The sequence below is a fragment of the Nelumbo lutea genome, chromosome 2, assembly GCF_056320005.1.
Source record: "Nelumbo lutea isolate HS-2025 chromosome 2, American lotus-T2T, whole genome shotgun sequence".
Taxonomy (NCBI): Eukaryota; Viridiplantae; Streptophyta; class Magnoliopsida; order Proteales; family Nelumbonaceae; genus Nelumbo; species Nelumbo lutea.
Window position 1 is genome coordinate 67,254,262 of NC_142685.1, and position 16,963 is coordinate 67,271,224.

The 16,963-nt window shown below is 38.2% G+C and overlaps 1 protein-coding gene across 1 annotated transcript; it reads left to right on the top strand.

Moving 5' to 3' along the window:
- Positions 1 to 574: 574 nt before the first annotated feature.
- Positions 575 to 13,055, top strand: LOC148871331 (two-component response regulator-like PRR95). The gene is made up of 8 exons (XM_088967995.1): positions 575 to 981; positions 2,092 to 2,253; positions 2,341 to 2,471; positions 2,594 to 2,749; positions 4,647 to 4,812; positions 4,894 to 5,344; positions 11,520 to 12,375; positions 12,676 to 13,055. The coding sequence occupies exons 1-8, from the start codon at positions 633 to 635 to the stop codon at positions 12,787 to 12,789; spliced, it is 2,385 nt and encodes a 794-aa protein (XP_088824121.1). The 5' UTR covers positions 575 to 632; the 3' UTR covers positions 12,790 to 13,055.
- The last annotated feature ends 3,908 nt before the right edge of the window (positions 13,056 to 16,963 follow it).

The window sequence follows — 16,963 nt, forward strand, 5'->3', positions numbered from 1 at the left end:
CAGTGCACCAGGTGTCAGCACATGGATCAGGTCCTACCGAACATAAGGTGGTACCACCAGTCCACGACCACTAAAATATCTGAAATATTTATAAGAGAAGATATTTTGGTGCGTGGCCTCTCGCTCGACACGTGTATTCCAAACAGAGGCGAGACCGAGATCTTCGCACTGGACGCATTTCACGAAGCGCTCTCTCGTTTGTCACGTCTGCATCACTCATTGGCTCCAGGTTTGAAACTCTCGCTCTTTGGATCGCTAATCCTCTACATTTGTGGAAGCTTTTGTCAGAGGAGGGAACTCTCTCACCTTTTACCCGTGTCAAAGTAAGGGGTAATTTTGTCTTTTCATTTAAGGGTTATTTACAAAGAAAACACGTGTGTGAACAGGAGGAAGAGTATGTATCTAGTCCTAGTCGAGATAGTGGGAGTAGCACCTCGGAAGGAAAATATCTAAGCGGAGTGAGTGGCGGAGAATAGGCGCGTACTCGTCCGTTATTCGGGACGAGATGACGTGGCAGATACTCCCTCCAATGAGAGATATTTAGGAGACTGGTCGGTGACCGCAGGACGATCAGTCGTGGCACGTCTCACCAAAAAGATCTTTTCTCTCTCCTCTCTGGTGTTTTGTATTGTATGTCTAGTTGTCTACTTGGCTGCTGGAAAAATATGGAGCACAGGATGAGAGAGGAGGCGGAGATTGTCGTCGCCGGAGACGACGGGGAGGAGGTTGCGACCGGTCGGAGTATGGAGAACAGGGTGGTGAGGGATGTTGTTGCGGGGGCAGTGGAAGCGTCGTCCAGGAATCGGGTATCGAATGGTGAGTTGAACTCGGGAGGAGGAGGAGGTGGAAGTAGGAGCAGAGAGCAGGTGATTGGGTGGGAGCGGTTTCTTCCAAGGAGGTTCTTGAGGGTTCTTCTTGTTGAGAATGATGATTCTACAAGGCATATAGTTGCTGTTTTGCTAAGGAAATGTAGCTACCAAGGTATGCTCTGTTTCTTCATCATCATCATCATCTTCTTCTTCTTCTTCTTTAAATGCTCTGTTGTTTCATCTTTCTTTTGGTTACGGAGTTAAGTTTTTTATTTGATGGATTTTTTTTTTTTAATTTGGTCTTTAAATGTTAAACTTTTTTAAATTGAAGTCATGCCTCACTAATAGCCCCTTTTAGTTTCTATGATATCAATGGAATAATATCATCGAGTATCTATGAAGAATGATCAATCCTTTATTAGGTTGAAACAAGCGTTCATTGTCTAAACAATTCATTACTCAGAGTCTGATCTTGGTGCTTTCATGGTTTTAGTAATACAAGATGAAACGCGAGAGTGCATGAGATGTCTTTTTCATAAACTTGAAATGTTTTGAGTTGATAGGATGACCCTTGGGCAGCGGGGAACTGGGTTTTGTTTCTTTTTAGAAAACAGCCGGTACTGCATGCCTCATCATCTTTTTGAGTCAAATGAGGGAAGAGATGGTAGGTACATATCCACTTTGCATGATTTTGACTAGCTCATTGTTTCTACATTGCTGGAAGTTGGAACTCGAGAGCAGAGGCAATAGTCGTTGATAAGGTTGAATCTTAATTGATTATCCATGTGCCATTGTGTGTCTTCAAATGAGCTTAGCTACTTCAGTCTAGTTTTGTTGCCGTTCCTTTCTGGATAAGGATAATAGTCATTCTTCTAATCCATCATCAATGTTGAGGAGGCAACCTTGACAAGTTTAAGTTATTATCCAATTGCTCCAAAAATCCTTCTTTCATGTATCATGCTCATGACATGGTTATCCATTGTTGTAAAGCCTCGTCAGATAATTTAATACTGGTGGTAAGTAATAGGTGGTGTTTTATTCAACTGGTGCAGGTGATGAGGTGTTTTCCATTTCATAACCTTTGAGTGAACTGGATGTTCCAAATGAAGTTAATAATTTTCATCTAGTAGCAGAGTGCTTGGACCTGTAGTTCTCAATTGAGTGTGGTTAAAAACCATATTTAAGATTTACCTATTACTAGTGCGGCATGATGATTCCTTGGCAAAATTTTGATGGTATTCTTTCACATGACTAATCTGGAACTTTGTTGTGTCCTAAACAGTTACTGCAGTTGCAGATGGGCTCAAAGCTTGGGAGGTCCTAAAGGAGAAGCAATATAATTTTGATCTTGTTTTAACTGAAGTGGTGATGCCTTCTCTCTCTGGGATAGGTCTTCTTTGCAAGATCATGAGCAATGACATATGCGAAAACATTCCAGTAATCAGTGAGTTACAAATTATTCAAATCCTGGGCTTATCTTTTTGATGCCTTTAGAAGAGTCTTTGACCTTCTCTCGTTTCATGCCCGACAGTGATGTCCTCACATGATTCCATTGGCATAGTATTTAAATGCATGCAAAAGGGTGCTGCAGACTTTCTGGTAAAGCCAGTTAGAAAAAATGAACTAAGAAACTTGTGGCAGCATGTCTGGAGAAAGTATTGTGTATGTTCTATCCCCTTACTATTCATTTGTTTAGTCCATTTCTTCCCTAAAAATTCAGTTCAATCCTTGTGTTTATTTATTATGGAATTCAAAATTGGTAACAACTCGGACCACTCTTGCAGTCTAGTAGTTGTGGAAATAGGTCTGAAAATGACAATCTAAACCGGGTAAGACTGGAGGCTGTGTCTGACAATGATGCTGCTAGCAATCATGGAAGTGCAAATGCTTGCAACAAATCTAAAATGGGAAACAGTTCTAACAAAGAAAGTGATACTCAGGTGAGCATTCTAATCCTTTATATATTTTTGATCAAAGTAATCTGTATGATTTAGCCCTTGATGTTTCATCTGCTATAAAATCTATGCATGGAGTCCTATGAAAAGGACATTTGAGTTTGATTACTAGAGAAGAATCCATTTAAATGGTTGATGTAATTTATAAGATACCAGAATGGATACTTACTGATGTAGGATAGTGTTGTAAGTGAACAAAATTCTCACAATAGAATAACAGAATATAGATATTAAAAGAAGAATACAAAGGTAGTGGTTAGAGGAGTCATTTCTCTCTTCCCTAATCAAGTATGTATCACCCAAAGCTCAGTGCAAGGCTTTCAATGGGGTAACATCAGTGAATAGGATTTCTTGAGCATCATGCCCAAAGAAAATAGACAAAAGGCAAAATTTTATCTCCAATGTTGTTATTCTCCTTTACAACTATATTATGAGTTTATGACCTTATATACAGTCATTTTCCTAATGTAAAAACTCTGAAGGCCTTCCAACACATGTGTATAGATGGAATGACTGCAAAACTCGTAAGGACCTTTTGACCTATTACAACTTTGACATGAATACCTACCTAAATAAATCTCTTAAAAAATTAAAGAACACAAATCACAACTTGTCAAACAATTATGAATCAGCTACAACGCAAATCATAATTCTCTGGTTATTGGAAATACAATAGAATAACCTATCTAATGATACTAGAATATGAAACAAGCCATAATAAACTGAAGACAATTTTCCGAGGCCCTAAAATTTACAAACAATGAAGGGGAAGGAGTTTAAAGAGGAAAAGAGTGGAGGACAATCGACAGGGTTTAAATAGAAAGAAAAGATTGGTGGTATGAGGAGCCATAGGGGAAAGGGTTGAAAAGAAAGAAATGGATGAGCAGGAGGAGGGCGAAAAGGAAAAGAGGAAGGGGGGGGGTGAGGAGACAGTGGAGACTGAAGCTATAGAGGTTATAGGGGAAGAGAACACTAAGAAGGGGAAGGTGGGTATTGATTAGCTAGTGGACAGATAGGTGGCGATTGGGAAGTCTCTTGGCCTCTTTTTTCTAGGGGAAAGAGATGGAAGTAAATGGGAAGAATATAACAAAATGAAAGCAGTTGGGGAAGGGGGTGAGATATGGGAGGAAGGAGAAGGGAAGGAAGAAGAAATTGTTGAGGAAGAGTGAAAGGAAGTTAGGGGAAAATTAATAGGGATGGGCGAGATGGCTGAAAATTTAAGATGGAGTTGGTATCCGGGCATGTCTGAAGATTGAAGAGAAGAAAGATGAAGGAGGTTGAATGGCTGCAGGTTTTCTTGGTCAAATAGGCAAAGCTGGCAAAGAAAATAAGCAACTAAGCAAGATGATCGTTTGGGGTCAACCTTGGGTAGTTTGGGGCTCAAATTTGTATTTTGGATGACTTTATCTTGATTGGCCTATGGCGAATTGTATTGCTTTAGCTTGTTTGGAGGTGTTGCCTTAACGTCTGTTTAAGATTGTATCACTGTTTTCCTTTTAATGAAAATTTCTTTTACTATCAAAAAAAGTTTACAAATAATTTTGAAAATTATCTTCTTTGTGTCCCATGATCACTTACCTACATTTCATAATGAATACAATTTAGTTTCGTATCTTATTTCAGTTTATTTGTCCTTTGGTAAATAAGTCCTTAAGTAGGTTGTGGATTCCTTAATGGATGAATAACATGTTATGCTGATTACAATTTTACGCATTAAAAGACAATACAATAAATCACTCAGCTCAATCACTACAGTGTTTGTCAAATGGCTCCTCAGATTCTTAGTTAAATATTTCTTGTCAATATCTTATTTATATCACAGTTTACTGTTTTGTGATATGTAGATGGTCGTATATATGATGTGATTTTACTCTTTATGCAGAGCTCCTGTAGTAAACCAGAGACAGAAAACAAGAGTCTGCAGAAAATAGGGGAGTCTCTTGAAACTGAAAATAAAGGTTTTCCCAAGGAAACTGATTTAAAATTAGAGAAGCATGAATATAACATGGTGACAGAATCATCAATGCTTGATAAGGGCAAAGCAGAAGGTAATCAATTTTGTTTGACTTAGTATTTATTACATAGGATCAAATAGATATTATAGTATCTGATAATTTCTGCTATTTCAGATAAGTCAACAGGGGTAGAAGTCAAAGTAGCTCTGTCCATCCAAGGAGCTGCTTCAAATAAAAGGGTTTGGGAAAAGAATGTTTTTTATGCTGGATCCCCATGCAGAGAGGAACAACCAGTTTCCTTGAGAAATAAAGAGGGTGCACATAATGATCCTGAATCTCTTGATCAAACTGAGGGAACAAATGAGCCTTCAAAAGAGGTTATTGATTTCATTGGGGCAGCAACTGCTCAGCAGTATTGTTGTTCAGTATTGGGCAATAATGGCCACAAAGAGGTTATTTTGTCTGAAGCTGCAAAAACCTCAGATGTAAAGAGTAGCATATGTAATTCTGGCTCCTTGCCTTTATGGGAGCTTTCTTTAAGGAGGTCACAATTTAAAGGCCAGGATGAGGAAGTCTTTCAGGAAAAGCATGTGCTGAATCACTCAGATGCATCACCATTTTCAAGGTGAGTTTTCTATCTTGAATATCATTATCTACTAGAACTACTTTGGCCTCTTTTTATTAAGCGACTAATGTGGATTTAAAGAAAGTTGAGTTTGCATTTCTAGTGGAAAATATTTATTTTTTTATGATTTACTATTACTGTGCTTGCATCCATCTTAGCAACAGTTGAAAAAAAATTAGAAAACATGATATGGTGTTCTCTTTACTGTCTATATTTTAAGAGAGTTGTATCTGCAAAAAGTTTAGTTCTTAATTCTGTAGATTATATAACTTATAATGATTGCTTATGTGCTTGGCTGTTCATACTTTTGTAGCAGCTTCTGTTAATTTCTTGATCCTTTCAGCGCATGAGTATCCTACAACTTTTGTATGTGACTTTTATTTTATGTCTGAGATCAATTTTCAAAAATTGTAAATAAATATTTAAATTTTGAGAACTACAAACTGAGAAACTAGAACAAAGAAGGAAATTGTACAAACATGAAGCTAGGGAAATTAAATAATTAACAAAATGACTGGGAAGGGAAAACTAGAAAGGATATCTGGAGCTGCATCTTTCTCCTTGAACCATGTAAGGATTTGCATTGTCTCTTGCATGAAAGCATTAACAAGGAATGTAGAGTCATGCTACATGTTTCAAGAGAACTCCGGAGGCAAAATCCTCTCTCTTTTTTTTTTTTTTGCATCAATAAAATTCTCCCAGTTTTTCAGCCAAAGAAAAGAGAGAAAATTCTGTCTCATTTATGATGTTCATCTTTTGATGTCTCTCCTAAAACAAGCTCTATATGTATTGCAATTCAAATATGAAGTATGCAAGTATGACAAAACATCTTTAGGCAATTTTTGATTGCAGAGAGAACACATAAATCTAAAAGAAATACTAAAAGAAAATATCACCTTTTCCAACCAGTTTGCCAAGAAACTGGTCAAGAGACATTTCAAACTTTGCATCATTGTGGATACAATATGTTTTGCAAAATCTCATGGTGGTTGATATTCTCAGTTATTTTATTAAGAAATCTAAGAGTATGAACTTGCTGAAAGGATTTGAGGCAAGGTTCAAAATTTTGATATGGTATGCCCCGTATCGGGCATTATCATATCGTATCTTTTGGTTCCGATACACCTGTTTACAGGTGTTTCGGGACCCCACTTTTTTTTAATAAAAAATACCTGTATTTAACTCCCCAAAAACCAAATTTTGAAAAAAAAAAAACTAAAATAAAACGTTTCTGTGTGTATCTAAGTACCAATACACCTCTGCCAATACAAAAAGGTGTATCGATATTTTGAACCTTGATTTGAAGTGGGAAGGGAAGCAGCTCAAATATAACATCTACAATTTTCAGATGATATTATAATGTGCTTGGAGGCTGATTTGGAGAATATTACCAATCTGAAATGGGTGATCCAATGCTTTGAGATGGTGTCTGGTCTTCAAGTAAACTTCTACAGAAGTAGTTTTGTGGGAACGAACACAAGTGATAATCTTGTGGACAGATTTAAGGAGGTATTAGGTTGTAAAGTGCAGAAGTTTCCCATTCCTTATTTGGGGATGTCTCTTGGAGGGAACCCAATGGTCCAAAGTTTTTGGGACCCGGTGGTGGAGAATGTGAAAAACAGTTGGCTACATGGAAGAAAAGTGGGGCAGGCCCACTTTAATAAAGGCTCGTCTGTCCAACTTTCTAATTTACTATTTCTCAATGTTCCAAATCCAAGTTAAATTTAAATATCAAATTGAAAAACTCCCAAGGAATTTTTTTTGTGGGATGGGGATGTTAAGAAGAAAAATCACTAAGTTGGGAGCAGGTTTGCGAACCTAAGAAAGTCAAAGGGCTTGGCATTGGGCACATCAAGGAGAGGAACATACCTATTCTTGGCAAATGGCTGTGGTCCTGGTGGAAATACCCTCTTGAACCTGGTTCTCCCTGGTCATTAGTGGAAACAGGAAAAATGTTAATGGTTGGGATAGCAAAGTCCACTCAAACCGAGCGAAAGTAACCAATCCCTAGAAAGGTATTTCCTCTACAAAATTGTTTCTTTCATTAGATATAAAGTGGAGGGAACAGAGTCAAAATATGGATGAAATTTTGGTGGGGTGAGAGTACCTTGGCTGATTCCCACCTCAGTTGTTTAGCTTTTCCAAACCCAATAAATAAGCCACTATTTCCTCTTGCTTTCCTTCTTCACATCATGAGACCTACTGGAACCTAAGCCTTAGAAGAGCCCTAAGGGATGTAGGGGTTGCTCAAATTGCAGACTTACTTCATTCCCTAAGTGAGGTCTACATCTCCCTTCTAACCCCAAACCAACACATATGGAAACCTCATCTTGCTGTTAAATTCTCATTAAATCCTTTTTCGGGGCCATATTGTTGGGAGCTCATGATACAAGCTTCCTGTTTAAGAAAATTTGGTGTTCCCATACTTCTCCTGGAGTATCTTTTTCTCTTCTTGTTTTATTTTGGTATGGGAAACCTGCTTAAAGAGAATAAACACTTGTGATCTGTTACAAAGGAAGAGCAAGGGCAGGTTATGTATTTGGCCTTGTGTGTGCATCCTATGCCTTAGTGATGGTGAACCTGTTGAGCATCTACTTCTCCATTGTCCAAAAACAATGAAAATTTGGCTCCACTTTCTCAACCTTGTTGGTTACAATTGGGTTGCTTTTGAGCATATTGTGGAGTTCCTATGGTAATGGCATGGTAGAGGTCTTGAGGAAAGGAAAAATCTACTATTGTACGCACTGTACGGTGGTGGGTCAGGCAGTGATGTGTGTGAAGAAATAAATAATCATATTTTTTGAAAATAAGGCTAGATCCTATGAAGATTTGGTTTCTCATATAACCTATTGTGTAATTTGTGGGTGGTTAATTTATTGGAATTCAAAGGAATATCTGTGAGTGACTTGCAAGGGAATGTGGTGGAGATCTTATACTCCTCCCCTAAAGCCTTAAGCATTCTTTGGGGGTCATCCATCAAGGGAGGAGGTGGTGATGATATTAAAATTTGATGGAAGTTCTTTAGGTAATCCGGGTGAAGGTGCAAGGCAAGGGACTTTTAAGCTGTGTTTGGTTTGAAAGAAAAGGTAGGGAAACCTATACAATGTTTCTATAGGTTTCCCTACCTTTCCCTACCTTTTCTTTCAAACCAAACATAGCCTTAGGGACAATTTGTTCTTGGATGTTTTGTGACTTTCAGATATATCTGTGGGGTCAGTGCCCTTGTCTTGTATAGTTGACAGTTGTACCCTGGTTATGTTCTCATTTAATGAAAGTCGCCATTTCCAATAAAAAGATATGGAAGTATTTATTGGGCGTTTATGGATTGGGACTGCTGACTCTACAAAGTTATGGTATAATCATAGTTACCTCTTTTAAAAAAAGAAAAAGGTTTTGCAAAATCAATCTTCAAAGTTATGGTATAAACACTGGTCATGTGCATTTTCTTTCACATTCTATCTCTCTCTCTCTCTCTCTCTCTCTCTCTCTCTCTCTTCCTGAAAAGTGGTAAAGATTTCTGTAAGAGGGTGAGAAGCTTGCAATACAAAAAGGTCCCTATATATGCACAGCAGAATTTACATTCAGCTTGCAATACAAGAATCAAAAACTCATGGAGAACCAATTGTCGGTGAAATAACTAGATGGAGTTCCCTCAAAAAGCTTAGAACTGCCGCTATCTCTTCAAATTCCATTCCACTTTACTAATAACAGCTTCAACTGGAGCAGATTTAGTTTCAAAGATTCTGAAATTCCACTCCTTCCAAAATTCAAACTTCCCAACAGATTGCAAAGGGCAAGCAATTCCACATCTCCAGTAAGAAAGCAACTTAGAGAAAGTGGGTGGAAGGGCCCAATGCATCTGAAATAGCTAAAAGAAATGGCACCAAATCTGATGAGTAAAAGAACAACGAAGCAATAGGTGATGAATAGATTCTGACTGTGCATCACAGAGTCAACAAACATTGTTCAGTGCCATGCCCCATCTCACTAAAGCTTCAATTGTTTGAATCCTATCTCTTCAAGCCAGACACACAAAAAAAAAAAAGAAATAAAAAAACACTTTGTAGGTACCTTGGACTGCCAAATCCATAACCAGCCAACCTTTACAAAGGGATCCAACAAAGCATGAATGCAGGACTTGGTTGAAAAAAAATCACATTCTTCTCCCCGGTCCACAGTTTAAGATCTTCAGACCCTGGAGCAAGCTCTACCTCATGCAGCCTGCTCATCAGGTCCAGCAAAGAAGGGACCTCCCAATCATTCAAATTCCTCCGGAAGCTAGGAGACCAGACCACATGACCATTAAACAACACCACAAAATTACTGACAGCTCCTTCCTTGTTAGAAGAAATTGCAAAAAGGGCAGAATCCAGCTCACATTCTATTCTTCATAGATTTTGAAGGAAAACATCATTTTAAGAAACTAAAGAGTGTAAGAAAGTTTTGAAGTGGGCCTTGTGCAATTTATCAATCCAACCAAACAGATGTCAGTTTTTCTTCAGAGAGAATTTTCTTTTCTCAGTTTCTGTTTCTGTTTCTTTAATTAGAAACCAAATACAACTTTCACAAAAACTAACGTGGTTTCTAAATTTCTAGTTTCTACCCCACTTCTAAAGAGAGTAGTATTGGAAGCCAACAAAGACCATCTATGAGCTGATCGAGACATGGAGAATCAACACTGGCAGAACTGGTAGCAACCTTGCAGCAATTGAGAATTGAAAGACTCCTCAGTTATAGGGATCTAGAGGTGGATTGAGAATAAAAGGTGGTAGTAAACTGGATACAAAAAATAAGGTCCATGGAAGTATAGGCACATAATGAGAGAGGTGCAGCATTTGGCTATGGAGATAATATGCAATTGGCTTCAAAAATCAGACAATAGCCTAGCTGATAGCAGCCTTGCAGTTATGCACTTTCAGCTGTTGGTCAGTTTTGTCCTAATTTTCCATAGTTTGAAAGTTCTCAACTCCTACAAATGTAAAACTAAAAACCTCTCATACCAATCTGGATAAATTCTTTGGATTTCTTTTGGTATTAATCTAAATTGAGTTTGTCAATCATTCCACTTGATCAAGAATTTACTCGTCTTTCTATGTCGAAGCAGTCTATCTTTAGAGAAGAAAAAATCTTTCTTCATGTTATTCGTTTTCATTGGAACATTCATTTTTAGTAGTGCATTGAATGATATTTTGATAGAAGGTATACTTTTAGATCTTTGTCATTGAAAATCAAACCAACATTTACATATCAGGCAATTGCAAAGATTAGTATTAGAACCCAAATTCTTGAGAACTTTGTACAGAACTGACCTCAATGGTGAAGCTTGCTATGTTTCCCTTTAGAAAATCTGCCCAACCTTAGCATCATTGACTATCAGACTGATCTTACATGTCAGGTAATTGTAATAAGCGGTGTTTTAAAAAGCATTGGAGGAGCCCCTCCCACCAAGGTGCACTAAGAAAACGCCTAGAGGTGCAAGCCTAGAAGCGTATAGACCCTTGAGGCGTACACCTCCAGTATAGAGGCATATGAAGTGTACACCTGTATTTTGCTTTATGCAAGAGGTTTATGCTTCATATATTTAAGCCAATTTTTATAATAAAAATGTTATAGATAAAAGTGGGGGAACCATTTTATCATGTTCCCCATTATATATTAACATAATGCAGAGGATGAAAATCCCCCAAATTTGTTTATTGTAACATTATCAAAATGCCATTGTATGGATTTGCTGGCTCGTGGGGCCTTTGCCTCCATACCTCCACTAGGGGGCACATGTCCCCCTGGACCCCAAAAACTATCCATAGCACACTATATATGAATCCAGCCACATAAGACCATACCAGCAAATATAAAGCATCTAGACTACAGCTACCACACTTATGCCTCCTCGTGCTTAGGAAGCTTACACCTCTTGCATTCTGAACTTTGTGCCATGCCTCTGAGTAGTCATGTCTCCGCATTTTGAAACATTGGTAATGCCTTAGAACCAAACTTCTTCAGTACTTTGCATTGGAACTGCCTTCATCGGTAAATTTCTTTAGAAAATCTGTGCATCCTTGAGATCTTTGAAATCAAAGGTGCCTCAATCTATCCTGACATATGATCCAAGAAGGAATAAGTGTGAAAAAGAAAATAAATCCTCAGGTAAATGAAGCTTTTATTTCACTTGCAGGTATGCCAGTGCTCAGATTCGTACTTCCTGTCCAAGGTCAGGGTCTTCTTCTGCCAATTTATGTGTAAGGGCCAGTGATTCTGATGCTGCAAAATCTCACACAAATTCAAGTTCCAATTATGGGAATAAAATTCCTTTCCCTCTTATAGAGAGATTAATATCTCCAAATCAAAATGGAGATGAAACTTTAATTTGCTGCCATCTGTCATCTTCTAGCAAAAGGGAGGATGGAGAACCTTCATCATCTGCTACTTTAAGAGAAGATACCTGTGTTGGTCATTCTTCTACTGAGAAGACAGTATTCTCTCATCCCCAACTTGGATTCATTCCACTTCCTATTCCCGTTGGGACAACGCCTTTTCATAATTTATGTGCTGGCTATGGCACCATATTTCAACCAGTTTTCTACCCAGAAACTTCTACACCTTTATGTGGCTCATCTGAAGTTGGGAAAGATGTATTGCATCCATCCAACCTATATTCTCAAGACAGTCATATTGTTAATGATCTCAAGCATGATGGTTCACATGACTGTGTGGAGAAACCCCATCCCCATCAGTTGAAGCATCCAATGGAGGAAAGCAGAGACAATTACAAATCCATATATCCAAGAAAAATGCTGCCAACTCCTACCGATATTGCCAATCAACTTGCTAACTGTAGCCATGGTATTACTGATGCTAATGGAAGCAATGACAGTAATAGGTACACTGTCAGTACAGGAGCTTCTGTAGAAAATGGAAATGAAGACGGTTCCATTAACTTCAATCGGAAGGTAGAGCATGACCGTTCTCGACGTGAGGCTGCATTAACCAGATTCCGTTTGAAACGAAAAGACAGATGCTTTGAGAAAAAGGTAACAAATGCTAGATACATTCTTATTTGTGTTCTCCATATTTTTTGACAGCTGTTATTTTCTTTTCTAGACAGAAAGGACCTCTTTTTTTCTCATTTAATAAAAGGCTTGTCTCTTCCCTTTTTTTGGTTCTTTTTCCTCCTAAACACAACATACTATGGTAAAAAGTGTTATTCATGTTGATTGAACAGTGGTCCCACCAATCAAGAATTATTTGAATATGATTTATATGCCTTGCCAATTCTTTAATGTGATGAAAAGTTCATCCTGTCTTGCAACTGAATCTGAACTTTATTTCAGGTTAGGTATCATAGTAGGCAAAAGCTTGCAGAACAACGCCCACGATTGAAAGGGCAATTTGTGCGTCAATCAGTTGCTGAACCAACGATGATGGCTGCACAACCAGACAATTGAGAAGAGCTATTTAACCTATTTTTAATACTGTAAAAGCTTTATATCCATGAGTAAAAGGTATGGGGTGAGGTCTTTCTGACTTTGTAGGTTGAGCTAGTGCATTTTCCCCCTTTTCTTCATTATGGCTGCTGAATCCAGTAGCTATTACAAGATACTCTAAAATGGTGGGGCATAAATCCCAATATATAATTGATGTATTTATATTGAATATTTCCACATGATCAATTAAACATTGATTCCAAAAGGAAGTTTTGAGGTTTGTATCATCCTTCTGGTCCTAAGCAACAAGCAGGGTTTTAAAAAACATTTGAGGTTTATGTCTGAAGGAAAATCCTAAGAAAAATGCCCTGAATCAAATGGAAGCTCATGCCTAAAGTATAGTATACGTTCATCACACTTTCAGGTGCCCTTATATCGAGAATATGTTATTTCATATATAGTTGAAGTGGGATCATCATCACAGGTATTAAGAGCACCTCTAAGATTCCTGGGTTTCTGTTTTCATTTACGTTAAAAGCTTTCAAATAATTTGTGTAATAACTTGTAAGAAAGCCGTACTTCTTTGTAATCAATTAAACTAATCTCATATAGAGGGAAGTGCCTTTATTTGCAGAGCTATACACTTCTCATATTAGTTCGCATTTGTATCGGAAGTAATGAAATCTCAATGGGCTTAAGCCTCCTGTTTGATGTTTGTATCTCATGCATGATTGCATCATGCCAGTGAACGTTGGTTTCAAGACATGGTCGCACAGGTCCTTTGTGCTAGATAACCTCTTCCCGTTTCAGCCACGGCAGGAAGATGTGAACATCTGAACCACTGATCAGAGAGGGGCCTCTCGATTGGCTGTGTTCCAGTGTCCTGTCTGTGTCTTTTATGTGCAACATCTTGTACTGGAGTCTTCTACTTAACCTGCTGCCGAAGTTTCACATTTTTGGCATAAACATGGTATGCAAAAAGGGGATTTATTTTTCCATGTTGTGGAGGCTGATGAACTGAATCACACCACATGAATAGAGGCTATTGGGGCCAACCCTTGGAGCCCTTTCTTGGGTAGCTAACTTGAGTTGCCACATGGGGGACTCTGTCATACAACTCATTTGGCAAATTTGTCGCCTCAATAATATTGTATGAACAAAAGAACTATTTCAGAAATCGGAAACCTATAATATGGACCTAATCATACAGACCTGCAGGTGTTTCAGGTCCACTAGAGTTTGTAGGAAATTGACACATGTATTTATGTTAAATCATTCATGAGAAGCATTTGCAGGACAGGATTTACTTGGCATTTGGTATTATCAAGTTTGGAATCAAAACACCATAGTTCTAAACTTGTAGAATCAGAAGCTAATGCAACTCTTTTGTCTTTGCTCATGTATGAATCCCTAGCCGGGCATGTGTGCCTCAGTGCCTAGATTGTTGGTGCAGATTCTGAACAAGTTCAACACTCCTCCAAAAAAAGCTAAAACGTGAGTAATCATCATACTTCATTGGTTGAGGCGGAGATCTTGCCTCCTATTGCTTGAAGGAAAAAGGTATGTTAAAGACTAAACATTCCTCTCTTTTTTTGCCTTAATTCCTTGGTCTACATTACAAAGCCTGAGAAGGTTCTTTCGTACTTTATTTTGTAATCAGTTAAACTGTGTTACAGTTGTAGGGGTAGTTGGTTAGTGGGGTACAGGGGTAGGGGCAGAACAGGGTGTACCTGAGGTCCACTGGCTATACAAGAGAGAGCTTAGGCCCATTTGGCTTGTGTAATCCCTTGCTATGGGAGTGATGCCTTGCATGGTGACTATCTGAACTAGTGGATCATTTGCTCTTTCTCATATTTTGGGGCAAACCAATTTCTCAACAAGGAACGACCAACAGACACCCACTGATACATACACTGCTATGGAGGCTTTGACCAACAATATCTCCTTTTTAGCAAGATCTGGGCTGTAGGTGATGGGAATTCTTAAAGTCGTCTATTCACTACAGTTGGGCAGTTGCATGTTCCAAGGGTTGTTTAGATGATTCCTTGCTATAAAAGCTAATTCATATTCCATTTGCTTTCCTTAAAAAGAGTAGCTATTCTGATTATTGCATAGAAAAGAGATTCTGATATTGCTTTATTTTTTTTTTATTTTTATTTTTTGGTATTTGGTAGCAAGTTGAAGAGCAATCCGCCAACAAACCATCCACAGCCTTGCATTACCCATTTACATATCTCGTATATGGATCAAACCCGCATCCAAGCCACCCACTCACCCCAGAGAGATGCACCTGGTTGTCTGGTAAGTAGTATGTGAAGTTCGTGCACTTGTGGGCGTTTTACAACATGAATTGTTTTTCTTGTTGCCGGTTCAAAAAAACAAATCTTGTTTGAAAATAGATTGTTTCTTAAAACAAAAACACAAGAAAGATGTTCTTCCTTGTGTACATGTTTTTTGTTTTTAAAACTGAAACTAAAAACATGTTCTTGAATTTGGTTTCTAAAACATGTTTTCCTCTAATTATTCAACATTAGGTTTTAGAAATCATATAACTTATATACTAGAAGATGTGTTTTTTGTTTTAAAAACCAATAGTTTGTTGTTTTCAAAAACATGTATTGTTTTTCAAAACAAAACCAACTTATTTTTCAGTTGGAGAACAAAAGCAGAATTCAATAACATGTTTTTATATTTTAGTGGTAATTCCAAAAACAAATGAACACAAAAACAATCATATTCTAGAACGCCCCTTAAATTTTGAAGTTGGTCCAGTAGGGGGTACCCTTTACCCAGTAGCTAACCCATTTCCAGTCCACTACGTGAAACGCGTGGGTTAAACAGGCTGCTAATAAATTGGCACCCATAATTCTTTTTGGGTAAATTACAGATAGTTTCTTTACTTTGGGGGGTAGTGGCACTTAAGGACCCGAAATTTCAAGTACAACGTTTCTTTAGTATCTTTGAACTATGGTAAATTTACATTCAAGTCCAATTCTGTTAGACTGATGGTAGGGCGAAGGCAAGATTACAAAAATACCCTTGTTTAAATTATACTTTTTCACTATTCATTTTCTTCTACCTTCGGACTCTCGAGCAAACTAGCAGTTGACACCTCTCTCCCTCTCTCTCTCTCTCTCTCTCTCTCTCTCTCTCTCTTCCTCTTCTTTCTTTCCTTTATTCTTCCTCTACCGCTGCAATAAACCCAAATCGAGCATCCACTGCAACTAATCTCATTCTTTTCTCTGATCAACAAATACAGTACAAATCATCAAACTTAAAAGGAAAAATCAGGGAGAGACCCTGCCAAGCAACACCTGAATGGAGTCAATAGTATTTATTTCTGCCCACCAATATATCGTAATTGTACCCAAAAGTATAACAAATAATCAGGAAAATATAATCTGCACTTGTAGTAACTATTCAGACCTTTAACTATTTAGATCTCTCTTGTTTAATAGCCGGTGAATGAGCATCAATGCCTGAAGTGCCATTTTCTTGTGTTTGTTCTAGCTGCCTCGAAACCGTAGTAAGACAGGCATTTGCGTACCCTATCGAGTCCCGAATAATACGTCGGAGTCAAGATCTCTCTGTTGTAAATTTGTAATTCACATTGGTACTTGGTTGCCTTTACGACCACCACCTCAAGTCCACAGTTGTATTACTGACGACCTTCACCAATCTAATGCTCATCTGATCCTTAATGATAAACACAGAAATGGCAATGTTGCTCAACGAGTGATAGATTCGGTGTTAGTGGCTATGGTGGAGGGGGAAACAAAGAAATAAAGAAGAGAGAGAGAAAGGGTGAAGGTGGGATGGGACTTTACTCAGCTGCTCTGGTTTTATTGGCAGGAGAATATGAATAGTATCTTCTTCCATTAACGAAGGAGAGGGTAAAGTACGTGATCCCAAAATGATGACGATGGTAGTTTTGAGACTTTGCTGCTCCTGCATCATAACGTAACGTGTCAGAGATGAATTCACATCTGCACCCACAGCACATCCCTTCCGTGCAGTGGAAACATTTCGAGGGATGATGATGTCATCATCGAGAGTGTTTCTCAATACAGGGCGGGGATGTGCTGTGGAACATTGTGGGGCGCTCCCTTGTCGGGCGCAGATATGATCTCGTCAGAGATATAACTGACAGAATACTTATGGTTGAACTTAAATACATGGTTTTTAAAATCAGACC